At 35.6% G+C, this 17,419-nt stretch overlaps 1 protein-coding gene across 5 annotated transcripts in view; it reads right to left on the reverse strand.

The window, feature by feature from the left end:
• The window catches only part of KYAT3 (kynurenine aminotransferase 3), a 62,986-nt gene that overhangs the window by 10,490 nt on the left and 35,077 nt on the right, over window positions 1-17,419 (reverse strand). For 4 of the 5 annotated variants that reach the window (XM_063104105.1, XM_063104102.1, XM_063104101.1 and 1 more), the window contains 6 exons: window positions 13,624-13,700; window positions 12,491-12,580; window positions 8,040-8,226; window positions 6,468-6,572; window positions 2,528-2,601; window positions 2,177-2,263 (listed from right to left, as the gene is read on the reverse strand). In XM_063104105.1, the coding sequence (XP_062960175.1) occupies window positions 2,177-2,263; window positions 2,528-2,601; window positions 6,468-6,572; window positions 8,040-8,226; window positions 12,491-12,580; window positions 13,624-13,700 (620 nt within the window). The remainder of the gene's footprint in view (window positions 1-2,176; window positions 2,264-2,527; window positions 2,602-6,467; window positions 6,573-8,039; window positions 8,227-12,490; window positions 12,581-13,623; window positions 13,701-17,419) is intronic. The other variant, XM_063104104.1, reaches the window with a different exon arrangement.

A 17,419-nucleotide genomic window follows, 5' to 3' on the forward strand; every position in this document is an offset into this window, starting at 1 on the left:
AGCTGGTTCCTTTTTGATTATTAATCATTTTTGGATTGAATTCTCTTCATAAGCTCCCACTGCCAGCACTTGTACTATTGCTATCATTCTGGGTAATGAGAATGCTACCTGCTGGCCTTGTCTATTATTTGTAGATGTATTTGCAGCTTTATATAAGGGAGGAGCTGGGGCAGCACTAGAAAAAAGCAGAAATTCTCCTGCTTCACAGTAAAGTTTAATACAATTGATGTAGGATTCAGAGAGAGGGAGTTCTTTTAGACTTTATTTCTTCCCAACTAATTAAATTGACTATTCTTGATTTAATATGTTGCCTCCACATTGCATCAACCCAACTTTTAGCAACAATGACAGTGGTGAATGAGGAAATCTATAACCCAACCTGAATCTCCTTTCCAACCTGCCTCACATAGTTTCTAGATGACATGACTATATGTATGTTTCCACCCTGTTTCTTCCATGATGCCAAATCCATCAAAGAAGTTCCCGCATCCAGTGCATCTACTGTTCCTGCTGTTCTCAATAATGGGTATACTACCTGCTGGCTCTGTCTGTAATGTAAAGATATAGAAGCAGGATTCTTTCCAGGTATCTTCCCTCTATCATCGTCACTATATTTGGCAATTCTCCCTCATACACTGGGGGGGGTTTTCAATTAGTTTACCATTCTCCTACTTGTTTTTGAATAATTTCCAAGAAAAGAATAGGGAAGGTCTGTGTTTACCATTTTAAAACTGGAAGTCTTATGTTATTTTCTTCTGCTAGTTATGTTTATAGTTTCAAATATCATACTTACACCTTTATTTCTAGATCCTCTATAAGAGAGAATATTAATAGCCTTACCCTTTCTTCTTCTACATTTCAGATGATTGAATGGTTACATTGTTAGATTGTTAACATTTACATTTTATTCTGAACAGTCTGCCACTGTTTGTCTATATGTTATTTCTAAAATCTGAAAACAGTGTGTTTACATTATTCTGACTAGGTTTATAGACCATGTGAGTTGGTGTAGAGAATGCCTTGACCTCAGTAAGACTGTTTTCAGTAGCAATAACATCTTAAAAACAGCAATCGCACATTCAGAATCTTTTCTAGTACAGGTCTATGGTGACAAATTGTCTCAGCTTTCATTTGTCAGGAAGGTCTATTTCATTTTCATTTTTAAAGGATATTTTCCTGGATATAGAATACTGGGCAGACAAATTTTTTACTTCTGTGCTTCAAAGATGTTATTTCACTGTATTCTGGTCTTCACTGTTTCTGATAAGAAGTTAGTTAACATTTGTATCTTTGTTCCTGCGTATGCAATGTACAGTTTTTCTCTGGCTGCTTTCGAGAACTTATTTTTACTTTTGGTTTTCAGCAGTTTAATAATGATGTGCCTAGATGTGGTTTTGAAATATTTATCCTGTTGTAGTTCACAGCTTTTTAGATCTACACATTGCTTTTCACCAAATATGGGAAAATTTTGGGCATTATTTCTTAAAATATTTTTTCTGTCATATTCCCTCCTCTTTTGGTATTCCAATGACATGTATCTTATCACTTGACATTTTCTCATAGATATGAGGCTCTGTTCATTTTTACAAAACAATTTTTCTCTCTTTTTTTCAGATAGGATAATTTCTATGGATCTGTATTACAGTTGACTCTTTTTTTCTGATATCTTAAATCCTCTATTTAGCTCCATAAATATTTCATATCAGATATTATACTTTTAGGCTCATGAATTTTCATTTGGTTCTTTTTTTCTATAGTTTTAATCCCTCTGTTTGCTCTTTATGACCACATTTCCCTTTAATTTCTTAAAGATACTTACAATATTTGCTTTGAAGTCCTTGTCTGCTAACTCCTACATCTGAGTCACCTGGAGGTCCATTTCTATAGACCACTTTTTTCTTAATTATGGGTCACATTTTCTTCTGTTTTCACATGTCTAATAAGTTTTTATTGTGTGTTGGACATTGTGATATCACATGGTGAGGCATCTGGATTATGCTGTTTCCCTTCAAAGATGGTTGAGTTTTGTTCTGATAGGCAGTTAATTTCATTGCAGCATGCCAAAATTTAAAAACTACATATGAGCATATAATTTTTAGCACAGAAAACAATGGTGCTTTATACATTGGAAGTCAGGATACTATAAATGCGTTTTTGAGTAGAACAGGGAACTTACTTTTATGAAGCAAAATCGCACAAACTTCTCAAACTGTAATTTAGTCTCTGAATTACAGAATGCTGAAACAGGGATGGCTGATAGTTTCTGAAAAAATAAATGTATATAATAAGAAACTACTTACACTTCAAATATTCATTTTGGAAACATAGACATTAGAAACAAATTGATACTCTTACGTATTCACAACAATTTCCAAAACGATAAATGTGTTTAAAATCTCCGAAAGAGCCATAAGTGGAATAATATGTAACAAAACTACAATTACTGTTTTCAGAGCATGTCAGCAGGTATTCTTCATAAATTAACTATAAAATATAACACAATGTTGCAAAGGCCAATAAACATTACCTTATTTTTGGTCATCCATCTCACAAATTTAAAGTCATAAGGCTCATTGCTTTCCATGTCAGAGAGGTCTGCATCTAAAACCACAATAAAAATTAGGTGTCCTATGAATTATATCTGAGATAACATGCATTTCACTTAAGTCTATCAATATACAAAATTTTCTCTTGATTTAAACTAGTTTAGTTTAGAATTTTCTTAAAGACATTCACAGAATATGCTGGAGTCTCATAACGCATGGTGGGGTGTGAAGTGAGGAATTCACAGATGAGCTTTACTGATATTCTAAGGCAATACTCACACATACACCTGGTTTGCTCACACTTATACATGCAGCTCTTAGCACAGGAAGAGGATAGAAAAGGGGAAGGGAAGAGGAATGTTGCTTTTCCATATAGAAATAAGGCTCTATCACCATTTTAAAGAAAATAACAATTAAATTTATAGATAATAATTATATCTCCAAATAGATTATAAGCTCTATAAGGGTAAAGTGTCTGTTTTGCAACCTATAGCATCCCCAACTCCTAGGCTAGTGTCTAGCACATAAATAATGAGGACCCTATTCGCTGAGTGAATATATTAATATATTACATTAATTAATATATTATCTCTTGCTTCTGTATATTAAATTTGGGGAAGAGACTTCGAATATGTATTTCTCTTGCTTCGATCATACCTGAAAGGCTAGGTAAGATATTTCTCTGGCATCCAGTTTCAATAATTTACATTTCACATTGTTTCATTTTATTGACTTGCACTCTTAGAATTTTTTTGCATTCCCAAAGCAACTAATGTTGATGGTTAGTGTAATCAATAAAATTTTACATTTTATTGCTCAAAATGAATTGAGGCAGATATTTTACTTCTTTCTTGTATTCACTAAATACTTGTGGGTCTTTTCAAATTAACCATGTAAAAATCTTGATAATGAAGAAAGTTTCACCTGGATTTTTTACAAAAGGCCTCAATATCTTTTTTTTGGCAGCTGGCCAATATGGGGATCAGAACCCTTGACCTCGGTATGAGAACACTGTGCTCTAACCAACTGAGCTAACTGGCCAGCCCTTAATATCTTGTAACATGATGAGTTTATCTCCATTCTCCCCTACACGTTAAGGAAATGTAAAATTTCCATATAATGTTAATAACATACTACCACTTATTGAGCACTAAGTATTCATTGAGCATGTTATATGATTCTCTCATTTAGTTGTCACCACAATTCTGAGAGGTAGTTACAATCTTTTAGAGATGAGGAAGTTAAATTACTATTTCATGATATATGTGCGTGTGTGTTTAATCCAGGTTTGGCCCTAACAAAAATGGCAGCTTAAAAAAGTTAGAGCCTAATTGTAAATTATGTAAAAACTCTATGTGACAAGTACACAACAGTTGTGTATTCAAGGTACAAAGGTAGCCCAGGGAAAGGAGTGATTACCTATGGGAGTAGAAGGAAGAGCAGGAGGTTATTAACTAACTGTAACTGAGACTGTACTACTCATTTATTCTTGTGAAGCTTACAAAAAAGGAATTTATTCCACGGTGCTGATAAAGGAAAGAAAGGAATAAATACAATTATAAAGGTTTTATAATTAGAAGGAAGTTGAAATCTATTTCTTTTGAAATGCCTGAGCTAAAGATTCTCAAAGGGACTAAACAAAGTTATTCTTTATTGAAGATAAGAGTTTAAACCAAGTGTATTAGCATATTTAAGTAATCTATGAAAATGCAGATTTTTTTTTTTTTTTATGACTGGTAAGGGGATTGCAACACTTCAGTAAGGGGATTGCAACACTTCGCATGGTGTGGTCTGCACCAACCTCAGCCAGTGAGCGCACCGGCCATCCCTATTTAGGGTGCGAACCTGTGAGCGCCGCACTCTCCCGAGTGAGCCACAGGGCCGGCCCTGCGGATTGGTTTTTGCATTCTCACTATCTTGTCCAAAATTTTGGATCCTATTATCTCACTAGAACAAACTGTAATCATATCCTTATTTGCCGTCTTGTCTTCTAATCAAATGTTCCTTCCCCTTTTTTAGTTCTAGGGTGAAGCTCATTGGTCTGAAAAGGTGCTTAGTATGAGGGTACTTCAAAAAGTTCATGGAAAAATGGAATTGAAAGATAATATGAATCTTTCAACGAACTTTAAAAAATACCCTTATATAGCAGAAAACAAATAATTTCACTGATTAGGACACAGATCTCTGGTTTCAGAGCCCAGCTCTGCTACTTATTGGTTAATTAACTTCAGTAAATTTTGTGATTTCTCTCTATCCTTAGAGAAGTTATAATATAATTGGGGTTTGTTATAACAACAAAAATCTCATGGCTTTTGTGAACATGTGATATTTGTAAAGCTCTTTATATAATACCTACTATATCATAAATATTCAATAAATATTAACCAGTTAGCCATTGTTATTAATTGTAAAGGGAAGCAATTTATGTCATGGTTTACTTTTCTTCTCAAACTACCATCAAATGAAAGTTTTTGTTTTCTGTGTTTATCTTTAGCAAATGATAGGATCAATCTCTAGCACATGAAAGAATTCCCACATTGCAGATGAACTGAAGCAGACGAAAGAGTAAAACAAGAGAAAATTTTCTTCATATGTAGGAGGATTTTATAAACATCATTAACATTTTCTCCTATTGGTAAAGGAGGACAATAAAAAAGGGACATCCTTTTCTCCTTCATCAGAAAAGTTTTTCTAACCAAAATCCTTTGTGCCCCTTTTATAACCACCGTAGTTCAAGATCTAAGACCTAAGCTAGTATTGCATGCAGGATGAATTGACCGAGGAGAAAATGGGAAACTAATTAAGAGCTTAGTGCATTCATCCAATTTGCATCAATGTCTTTTTCATTTTAAATGTCACAATGTGACAATCCCTTTTAGCATTTACTATCTGGAAAAGGTTGGTTCCAGGAAAAAGTTGTTTTTATCTAAAAAGCTGCTAAGTTTCATTTCTTCCAATAATTATGTAACTAATTCCATTTTTCTATGTGACTTTGCTGGCACCAAGTTCAGTCTCAAGTTAATGATAATTATAAAACTGCATGAACCTAGGTGACTGACATATTTGCTTCCTTCCCTTCCTATGTGGCATTGATTTTTGATTCATATACAATCATTTCTATTTATATATTATTGCACAAAAGACTTTTAATATGAGTAAGCTAAAATTCCTTTTGGAAGCATATGAAGTAGAAATCATTTTCTTATTTAATAAACAAAATAATTCATGTGGAAAATCTTGCAGATTTCCAGTTCAAAAGCAAAAATATAAGTGATGACGACAGTGCTATTTCTTTTCATCATTTCATGAAATGAGTTGCACATTTAGACCCCAGGTAGGAAAAGTGCCTTCCAAACCTCGGAATATAGAAGATCTTAAGGGTTTTATGTAAGAATGGGGCTTGAGAGCCTGTCAAATACAATGCTTGCCACAGCCTCTTCTCTCCCAACAAATGAAGAAATAAGCTAATCTGAAAGGAAAGAGAAGCTTGCCTCATTTTAAGCAAAACCTCATGTAGTGAATTCTTATAGGTTTATGCTGCCTCAGCATCCATTTTGAATATAAGTTGAACTTTCTCATACCAGAAGGAGGGCTCAGTCCCCCTTGACACAGTTTCCAGTTCTCCACCTCCTCTCAGTTTCTCAGTGTGGTCGACCCACATATCTACCTTATCCAACAGCCTCCTGGTGACCAACTCCCTATGGGAGAGCTAGACACAACCTACTTGATTTGTCCACTGATTCTCACACCCTGCACGGACTGCACAGATGTGCCACAATGACCATCTCTCGGTGACAGTGTGCCCCACGGAGCTCATACATGCTTATTCTAACCCCACCAATCAGAACTCCGTAAGGAAAACCTGCTTTGGTAATGCCCTGGACCCCGATAAAGGCTTTGGCCCTCAGGTCCCTCACACACTCTCTCTCTCTCTTGTTCTCCTCTGCTGGTTGAGTGTGTGTATCCAGGATGGTTCCCGATGTCCTGTTGGCCCTGCCAGGTGTGCTTCCCTCTTCTTTCTGGGATCTGTAAATAATGCATGGCTGTTATTTCATGTGTTTTGCTGGGCTGCCTCCTCTGTCTGTCACCTGGCTGACACAACCAAACTTAACTCTCATCTTGGTCAGGGCTCTCCTAGAGAGTGAACATCCTAGAGGGCACAGCTCAAACAAGAGCCACAAGGGTGTATGCCAGTATAAACAGGTTTCCTGTAAGAAGGACACTTGGTCACAGGTTGGACACTTAGGCATTAGGCTGTCCATCAGGATAAGGAAGTATCCAGGGAAAGGCACACTGTAAACATCCACAGGAACCACCCCTGGATTCCCATCAGGGAAGGGCTAGAGTTTATAGTTACTCACTGAAGAAAGACCTTGAGACCAAATTACAGGAAAATCATAACATCCCAGTTCCCTGAAATCTGTGAAGACGATAATGAAATATTACAAGAAGCAGAAATTGCTAACACCAAATGTTTGTATGAGAAGATAATTCCTATGTGAAGGATATAAAGTTAGAAAAATCAGTTTTGATATAAAATTGAAAATTTCTTTAATTCTGTCCAGCTTTATGAAATTTGGTATTAACAAAAAACTAGTTTTTCAAGTTCGGTGGCATATATAACTTTATTGTAATAAACTTTAAAAATATTTAAAACTATATTTAGAATGGCTGTAGGACTAGCCAGTTAGCTCAGTTGGTTAGAGTTTGGTGTTACAACACTAAGGTCAAGGTTTGGATCCCTGTACTGGCCAGCTGCCAGAAAGAAAAAAAAAAAAGAAAACCCAGAATGGCTATAATTTCTGACAGACAGAATAAATAAGACTTTGAAGATTGCTGTTATTAATAGTTTTGTTTCTTTTAAAGAAAAGTTATATATAAAATATTATCATGCTTCTAACTTTAGATTTTTATAATATATCAGAATTATAGATAAGAGCTTTAGGTAATATAAAGACCATTGTTTTTTGGAGACAGAACTATTTAGAATCTAGCTGTGTGACTTCAAGCAAGTTATTTAAAACTTTCTGTGTCTTCTTGTCTGCAAAAATGGAGCTAACAATGCTTTCTGCAGGATATTTGACAGCTTGGCACATATTAGACCTTCATCACATTTTATTTTTCTAATAAAACAGTATGTGTTTTTGTTAAGTGAAAAGAAAAGTAAAATTTTACTCAAATGAACACAGGGTACCTATATTATTTCATGTGCCTGTGCTTTAAATTATACAGTAGAACAGGATGACAGCAAATTCTTTGTTTTATAGTATACATAGAGCAACACTGTCTCCATAACAATTTAACAACAGTTACATTTAAAGTAGAACATCTAAAAGTAAAGATAATTGTAGAATACATTGACATTGTGAAAATCCACCTTTTTTCATAGATAAATTGCTGCTATGGCTTTGACAGCAATCTTTTCTCCATAATTCTGGTACAATTTCACACATAAGTTTTCATATATTTGAAATAATAACAACCTTTACAAACCTAGCGAAGACACATCAGCGATGATGAAGTATCCCCCATCAGGAACTATGGGTTTTAGGCCAACACTTTCAAGTAAGTGTACCATCCGATCTCTTTTTACTTCTAACTCTCTTGGCAGAGAATTAAAGTAACACTGTGGGTCATCCATACGCTTGATGTCAATCCAAAAAGCTTGAGCCAAGGCTTCCTGTATGTTAAGGTTGAAAAATGTGGAAAGGAAATATGGTAATGTTATTTATTGCCTAATTTATTAGTATAATAAATAAAGATTATCTGAGTAAGATTATTGGCAAAAAGGTCACTCAGGAAATTACAGTTGAATTCCTGAGAACCTATATTAAATACTATGGATTAATGGAAGACTCACTGACATTTAAATAGTTAAATTTTCTGTAAAGAACTGAGAATGAGTCATAAAAATCCAAATTGAAAAAGAGGTATTATATAAAGATGGCTTATTTGAAAACAAAGAGACATTAAATTATTTTCTACTGAGGTGAGCTGTAGAATAACCTGTTAAATCTAAGTCTGAAAAATGCCCCCCAAAATGATAAAGTAGTCAGTGTTTTCCCATTACTTGGAGGACACAGTGAAAATGAAAGCTGTGCAGAAGAGAAAATGTACCTCCCTCATTTCCCATAGCTGTGCAAATCCTTGCTGTAACCACTCATATCCCAGGAAGGTGGTCAAAATGCAACAGGGATTAGTAACTGGTTTGGGGAGCATGTGGAGTAACTCCTGTAGCATTCTCTAGGCAAGTCAGAAAAGCCAAGAGAGAAACAGGGCCAAAGAAAAAGCCAATGTTAAGTGCAGTGGACTGAATGTGTGTTTCCCCCAAATTCATATGCTGAAATCCTAACCCCCAAAGTGATGGTATTAGGAGGTAGGTAGGGCCTTTGGGAGGTGATAAGATCAGGAGAATAAAAGCCCTCAGGAATGAGATTAGTGCCTTTATAAAAGAAAGCTAGCTCGCCCCTTCCACCTTGTGAGGACACAGTGAAAAGGTGCCAACAACCTGCTGGAAGCTTAATCTTGGACTTCCCAGCCTCCAGAACTGTAAGAAATAAATTTCTGTTGTTTTATAAGGCACCCAGTCTATGATACCTTGTTATAGAAGCCTGGACTAAGACATTAAGGACTAGGCAGGTGTTTGAGAAATAAACAAGTCAGAATCAGGGCATGCATAAAGAATAAGGATCTAAACAGCAGAAGGACAGAAGCTCGGTAGGCAAATGTGAACAGAAACAACTTAGAAATGATGGTACTTGGAACAAACTAGGAGATCCAGGCAAATAATCAAAAACTTGAAACAGCTAAGACATAGAGGGACAGAGAAAAGTGGTCACATTTGAAAGAAATTAATTGGAAGCAAAAGATATCAAGAACTATAGGACTGGTTAAGGGACACGAAGAATAACAATGATTTGTAAAGATGAATATGCTAATAATATTGATTTGATCATCACATATTATACACAAATAATGACAGTCAACACTGTACCCCCAAAATATGTAAAATCAATTATGTTTCGATAGATAGATAGATAGATAGATAAATAAATAAATAAATAAAAGAACTAAGGGGTAAATTCACCCACTCAGTAAATATATATTGAGTACCTATGTTAAGCCTGGCAGTCTGATTCTGGTAAGTGCTGGGAATATAACAATTAACAAGACAGACATGGTCCTTGCCTTCATGGAGCTTCCAATTAGTGTATATTGAAAGAAGGGGGAGGGATGAGACAGAAAACAAATAAGTGAAGAAGGCAGGATATAATTTGTTAGCTTGGAAGAACTGAGAGAGGTCCAGTGTGGCTGCAGGATAGCAAGAGAGACAGCATTCAAGAGATGAGACTGAGAGGCAGACAGGGGCAAGATCACAGAGTAGCCTTCATGCCAGAGGAATTCAGCAGTAAAACAGAATTAGTAACAATTCCCCAGTACTAAAGACATCTTGGATAAATAAGGATTGAATGCGTCAGCCTGGACATCTGTAGTTGCCCTGGAAGCAGGAGTCAGTTTCCAAGTATGGCTGTCTGAGAGTGAGAGAGAGCACCTAGCTGAAATGGAGAATACGATGACTCAGAAGATGTTCCAGATTCTCAGCTGTATCTTTCTTTTTCTCAGCAACTTGTTCTTCCACTATAATAGGAGATAGTGCCCAAGAAAATTCAAAGTTCAGGAGACATAAAAGGCCATCCTTACCATACCATTATCCTGGAGTTCTCTTTCTGTCATACCCCGATACGTAATCCACGGATAAATTTGAGGGTACTTCAAAAAGTTCATGGAATGATTTGCATCATCTCTTAATTTTATTTTTCCATGAACTTTTTGAAGTTCGTACTGTTGGCTCTACTTTCAAAATATTTTCAGAGTCCAATCACTTTTCACCACTTCTACCATCCCCATATTCATTCAATCCACTGGCATTTCTCTCCTGGATCATTGCAACAGCCTTCTCACTCCACAAAGCAGCCACGGTCCCTTTGATAATACAAGCCAGACCGTGTCACTTCTAGTCTCCACTGACTTTCTCCAGTCCTTACAGCGACATATGTGGCCCAGCTTGATCCGACTCCCATCTATAACTCTGATCCTAGTTCCTCTTGCTCTTCTCCCTTGATCATCCCATTCCTGCCTCTGTGCTGCTCACTGAGATAAACATGCCAGCCAGCTGCCTACCACTGGACCTTTGCACTTGCTGTTCTCTCAGTCCTTAGGCTTCTCCTCTAGGTAACCACACGACTGCTTAACCTCCTTCAGTTCATTGCTCAAATGTTACCTTTTCAGCAAGGCTTTCAAAGATGACCTTATTTAACGTTGTATATTCTCCCCCTTGGCACTTTACATCCTTCCTCTTCCCTACTTTACTTTTCTTCTTGCTATCTATCAACATCTGATATATATTTAAAACATTTATCTCTACTATATGTGTCCCCCCCATGAGGTTGTGAGCTCCACAAGAGTAGGAATTTTTGTCTGTTATACCTCCAATGCTCAGTAAATGTTTGCTGAATAAGTGAATGGGTTTATTTTGAGAAGATAAAATGAGTTTAGTATACAATAAAACCAAATGCAAGAAGTAGCCTCTATCATGGTATTACTTTAGAGAGTCACTGAAAAAAGAATTTTATAACAGAAATTTTTCCCATTCAGAAGGTATTTTTGACAAGAAGCAAAATATCAAGTACACTGTTGCCAATATATTTTACTCTTTTGCCCTTTTAACTCCTTTCACTCTTACAAATAGCCACTTTTACTAGCTTCTTATGGATCCTTCCAGAGATCATTTAAGGAAACACAAGCAGTTTACTCCTTTCTTATGTAAAATGTAGCACAAATCTACACTGCTCTGTATCTTTCCTTTTTTTACCCTGTAATATATTCTGGAAATCTTTCCTTATCAGTAATTACAGAGTTTCTTCAATCTCTTTCTTTACCTTTTCTTTTCTTTTAAATAGCCATTGTGGTTTTTCACTCTGTGACATTATTCTGTGACAGAATAATGGCCCCAGAGATGTTCATTTCTTAAACCCCAGAACCTCTAAATATATTACCTTGCATGACTAAAGGAACTTTGCAGATGTGATTTAAATTAGGGATCTTGAGATGGTGAGATTATCTAGTGAGCTTAATGTAATCACAAGTATCCTTAAGAGGGAGAAAAGGAGGTAGAAGGGTTAGTCACAGGAGAAGATGTGTCCATGCAAGCAGAGGTTGGAGTGATGTGACCACTAGCCAAGGAATGCAGGAAGCCTCTATAAGCTGTAAAAGTCAAGGGAGAGATTCTCCCCTGGTGCCTCTGAAGGAACATATCAGTGCCGACGCCTTGGTTTTAACCCTTTAAGATCCATTTCAGACTTCTGATGTGCAGAGCAGTTAAGATAATAAATTTGTGTTGTTTTAAGTCACTAAGTTTGTGGTAATTTTTTGCTACAGTAGTAATAGGAAACTAGTACAGTCATTTAATATTTTAATGTTTGGATAGATGATGGTTTATTTAACCAATTATCTGTAGACAGATAAAGGATTATCTCCAATCCGCAATGAATAACCACCTACATACATAACTTCTTACATATACAGATAACAGCTCTAGGGTAAGTTGTCAGAAGATGGACTGGTGTTTCATAGGGCAAGCACATCTGTAATTTTGCTTGGTGCTGCTGTTGTTCTCTAGACAGTTTGTAGCACTTTGTGCTCCTGCCAGTAACGTTATGAGTGTTCAAAGCCAGAACATGATGTATTAAAACAAAACAAAACAAAACAAAAGACCTATTCTTATGACAGAGAATATGTGTCTGTTCCTAAATTCTCAAATTATATAGAAGGCCCTGTCCAAGAAAGACATGAAGGAAAGAATGAGGTTAATTCAAATACATGATATGAAAGTAACACCTTCATGAAAAGACCATGCTTCACCCCCAAGTTATTATAACACTTACTTGTAAAGGAGTTGCACAGGTATAAACGGAATTTTGTTGAACTGTCTGTAAATGTTTTATCAAATGATTAGGACCAATAGACCAGCCAAGCTGGAAAGAAAAAGATAAAGGAAGATTTAAAAAATAAATCTAACTATGTATACCAAATCTGACAGAGTAGTTAAACTTAATGCAATGTTAAATGCGAGATTCTAAAATGTCCACACTATGAAAGTAGTGCAGTATTTGTACTTAGTATCATTTCAACACTGCACTTTTTGTGAAGAAGTTTCCAATTGGAGTCACTAGCTCTGCCTACATCATTAAGCTCTGCATTCAGAAGGTAAGCAGAGCTTGCAATCATTAATAGCCTTTTCCCTTCTTCTAATGAATGTGCTACTTTTGATATTCTGGAGGACTAAAAACCATAGAAAAGCTTGTTTGAATTACAGATAAAAGTAACTGTGAATGAGGGCCTGAGGGATTCTTCCATAATTAAAACATACAGACTTTTAATTCTGCAGGCCTCATTTTGGATGCTCCCTGCCTTTTAGCCATGTTCAGGAGAGGTGAGGCTGAAAGAAAGAGAACTGAGTTACAACTAGATAAATTGTTATTGTAATAAATAGCACAGTGGTTAAGTGCGTGGATTCTGAAACCAGATTACCTCTCCTGGCTTGAATTCATTAGCAGTGTAATCTCAGGCAAGTTATTTCACTTGTTTGTGCTTTAGTTTTACCATCTGTAAAACAGGGATAATAATTGTGCCCACCTTATAATGTGACTATGAGAATGAAAGGAATTAGTACATGTAAAACATGAATCTGGCACATAGTAAGAGCCAAAATATTAGCTATTATTATTTTTTCTTCTTTTTTATTAATAATTTGAACTTATCTTTGCAAAGAAAAACGTGTCATTAGTTGACCCCTAATGAAAATGAAAAATTACCTAATTTTTCTTACTTGAAAAAAAATGATTAGGTCTCAAAAAGGAGAAAGCTCAACATGAAAGCTAAGTCAATAAATAAGTAAAAGATCATTAAGTATAAAAACCTATGTAGACTGAATATGTATGCATTTAACACACAGAACACTCTACAAAATATAAAATACATGCGTACTTTTAAGCAATTAAATTCTTATTCATCTCACCTTCCAGCCAGTTACACTGTAAGTCTTCCCACCACTTCCTATTGTTACTGTTCTCTCCCACATACCTGGAAAAGTGGCTGAACAGGGGGACAAAGGTTAAACAATTGCTTTCCAATCAATCTGCACTGAGTATAATCTAAAAGCATAACAAAGATACATGAATTCAGTGAAAATAAATGTATTATAGTGTAGTCAGTATAGTTATTTCAATAGGATTTTTATTTTTATAACGTAACTTTTACCCAAAACGGAGTTGAAAATGTTGCAATGCCTTAAAACACTGTCATGTTGGCCCCAAATAATACGTAAACAGATTTAATAATTTTAATTAGCAAGATTATTTCCAGGGGCAGGAGTGGCAGTGGCACCAGTAGGCAGCATTCTGGGCCAGTTCAAGTGGCAGCTATCACATGCACGGTGGCATCCAGCAATCAGTGTCAGGAGGGGTTGTATGTCTAACATAATAATCAGTTTGCATGGTTTTGTTCGTGGTTCTGACTATTGTTTAACCCATTTTCTGAGCCTACTTCTCTAGTCTTCTTAGAACAATAGTTCCTAAAATGTGGTCCCAGACAAGCAATATCAGCATCACTTGTAAATTATTGGGCCTCATCCCAGACCTACTGAATCAGAAACTCTGGGCTCAGTAATGTGTGTGTGTGTGTGTGTGTGTGTCTGTGTGTGTGTGTGTGTGTGTTTTGCTGTGGGCTCAGTAATGTGTGTGTGTGTGTGTGTGTGTGTGTGTGTGTGTGTGTGTGTGTGTTTTGCTAACAATTATATTGAGATATAAGTCCCATATCATATAATTCACCCATTTAAAGTGTACCATTCAGTGATTTTTAGTATATCCACAGCTGTGCAACTATCGCCATAATCAATTTTAGAACATTATTCCACCCTAAAAGAAGCCCTGTACCTTTTAGCTATTGCTGCCTAATATCCCTGTTGCCAACAGCACTAGAATTTGTGCCTGAATGAAGCTTACTGAACATATGTATTTTCTCCGAAAGCCACACCACAGCCTTTTTTGCTTAGCAACACTAGACAGCACTTTAGCACTATGCTTCAGGTCCATTTTAAACAGCAAAATCATTCTGAAAAAGACACCTGTTTATAGTATGAGCTGAAACAGGAAGCAGAGTGTTGCCTTCTTTGACCTTAACTGGGAATACGTGTATAGGTGACTCAGACCTTTTGCCCATCTTGTAATGAACAGCCATGACCATTGATTTCGGTGTTACAAATATATTTTAGGGAGTAGGTGAATTTGCAAATATAGAAGTTGATTAATATCTTTAATAAAGTCATTCATTTATTCATTCATTCACCCATCAAATATTTACTAGCAACCACCAGGTTCGAGGGACTAAGTAAGCTAGGTTTAGAGGAAACAAATATGAGTAAGACGTAGTTCCCATCTTCAAAGAGCATGACTATAGTGGGGGTAGGAGACATGTAAGACAACAAGTGTAATGCACTGTGACAAGCTCTGTTATACCAGTAGGCATGGAATGTTATGCAAAGATAGAAGAGAGTGCGGGGGCTATCTTTCTGCAGCCAGTAATGCTTGAGCTGAGACTTGGAAGTCCACATAGGCTTTAGCCAGGCAGATAAGGGGAGGAAACGTATTTTGGGCTAACAAAGGCATGGAGGTATAATATGCAAGAATTTGTGAATTTTGTTGGACATTGGTAAATTACTCCTCTGTGAATCTTCTGATATGACTACCTGCAACACTGCTTTTTGGGTTCCTCAAGTCATTTACTTGTGAAATTCTTCACATGCAATCCCACAAGTTTTTCCACTTGCTTTTTTAGAGGTACAGTGGAGGCTTTTGTATTAAGAGTGCTGGTACACACAAAGTAAAAATAAATGCTCACTTCTGTGGATCAAAGCTTCTGCTTTCTTAAAGCAATCTGCTCATAAGCAAGTAAAGTGCCTACTAAAATGTAAGGTAGCTAAAGAAGTTTCCAAAATGATGCATAAGTAATTTCAGCTTATTGTGAAATATCTGCCACTATCTGTAATAGTAGGAAAACTGTAAATCAGAAAAATTATAACTGTATTCTCTGTGGAAAATAACAAAAACCAAAAGGATAAATGAGGAAAATATTTAGAGGATCCAGTTGACGAAAGAATATTCTAACATTTGATATGAGTAACTATATCCCTTCAAGTTTTGAGACATTTCTAGTCTTCCCAAGTATTCCAAAAGAACACCATGACACACACCACACTTTTCTATTTGATCACGGAAAATCTAAACATTGTTTAAAATGCAGAGTATCAATTCCTTTAAAGTAATAATGTATATCCAAAATCAGGAAGGCCTGTTAGTAAGAACAATATTTAAAATAAAATCAAGGGAAATTAAAATTACCCAGAGAAACTAATACAATCCTAACATATTTTCACTATAAGTTATATATGAGGGAAACCAAAACTATTCACTTGAACATCAAATATAGGTTTCAGTCACAAAATATCACATCTAATTATACTGTGTATTTAAAAGAACTAAGTAATTTTTTGATGACTATTTTAGTCATATAAAAGTGTATATCTTTTTTTTTTCAGAGTAAGCTGATCAGATGAATAACTCAGAAGGAATTTTATACTAATTTTACAAGTATCAGCATATTATTATTATTATTATATAAATAGTGGGAGAAGAGAGGTTTCTTTTGTTGACTGAAATGTCATTTCATTGACCAGGAAACATCATTTAATCAAAAATCTGATCCAGGAAGAGCAAATTCTACTATTTCATATAAAAAGCTTCAAGTAATATTAAAATATCTAGATACTCATGTCTTCCTTATCTCAGAGATTTGTGGATCCACATAAGTTAACGTGAATATATAGGCAGAAGAGATGACCACAGCTTTGTATGTAAATGTGATAATTTATAGGCAAAAAAAAGAAAAAAAATTCTTTCCAGTTCTGATGACTTTAGAAAATCATCCATTATTTGTAATTTTAGATTGCAGTAACTTGTACATCCAAAAGGCAACTGGTCTTTGCACTTCTCATTTATGATCCATAATCCTTAATTCAGCCAAAGCAGCTATAACTGTTATTCATAGGTGGCTTAAGCTTCAACAGAAGTCAGATGAAGATTAGAGACACGATGAACAGTGCTGCACCAGGGAAACCTGCCTCTGTGACAATATGAAGATGATGTTAATTTCATGATGTATGGCTAGAAAGCCTTATTGTATATTAAAGAACAACTGTCATAATTTGGAAATAGATTTAATAGCCATTTTGCATCTTTCTTGTAACAAAGGACACTGTATTTGATAGAACACCTAAGTTTTAAAGTAAACGAATTGCGCTTTCTAAATAATGAAATAGTGAATTCATTCTGTTTTTCTTGTTTTAGCTTTTATGGGCTGTTATAACGACTAAACAAATCTGAGCTAAAAATATATGTCTTGCATATCTTCAGCAAGTAATTGGTATCAGTTATACTTTACCCTGAAGAGCTTATAATTCGTAGGCCTAAATAATAAATTTCGAGTTCAGTTAAAGTGATATTTTGGAGTGCATATCGCCAAACTGAAATAATTACAATAAAAAATAATGAGAGTCTGATTTTCGACTGCAAAATCGTTCATATGACCTGAGATGGAGGTCAACAACAAGATGGGTGACGGTAGACTCTAATGCAGTTTAGGCACATCATAACATTTTGCTGTGTTAAGGCACCACACCCTGAAAATGCCTGGCTGCCTTCTCTGTTTATGTATTCTCCCTGAGAAAATTCATTCTCTTCCATGGGTCCACCTATACC

This window comes from Cynocephalus volans, chromosome 8 (genome assembly GCF_027409185.1).
Source record: "Cynocephalus volans isolate mCynVol1 chromosome 8, mCynVol1.pri, whole genome shotgun sequence".
In the NCBI taxonomy this organism is placed as follows: Eukaryota; Metazoa; Chordata; class Mammalia; order Dermoptera; family Cynocephalidae; genus Cynocephalus; species Cynocephalus volans.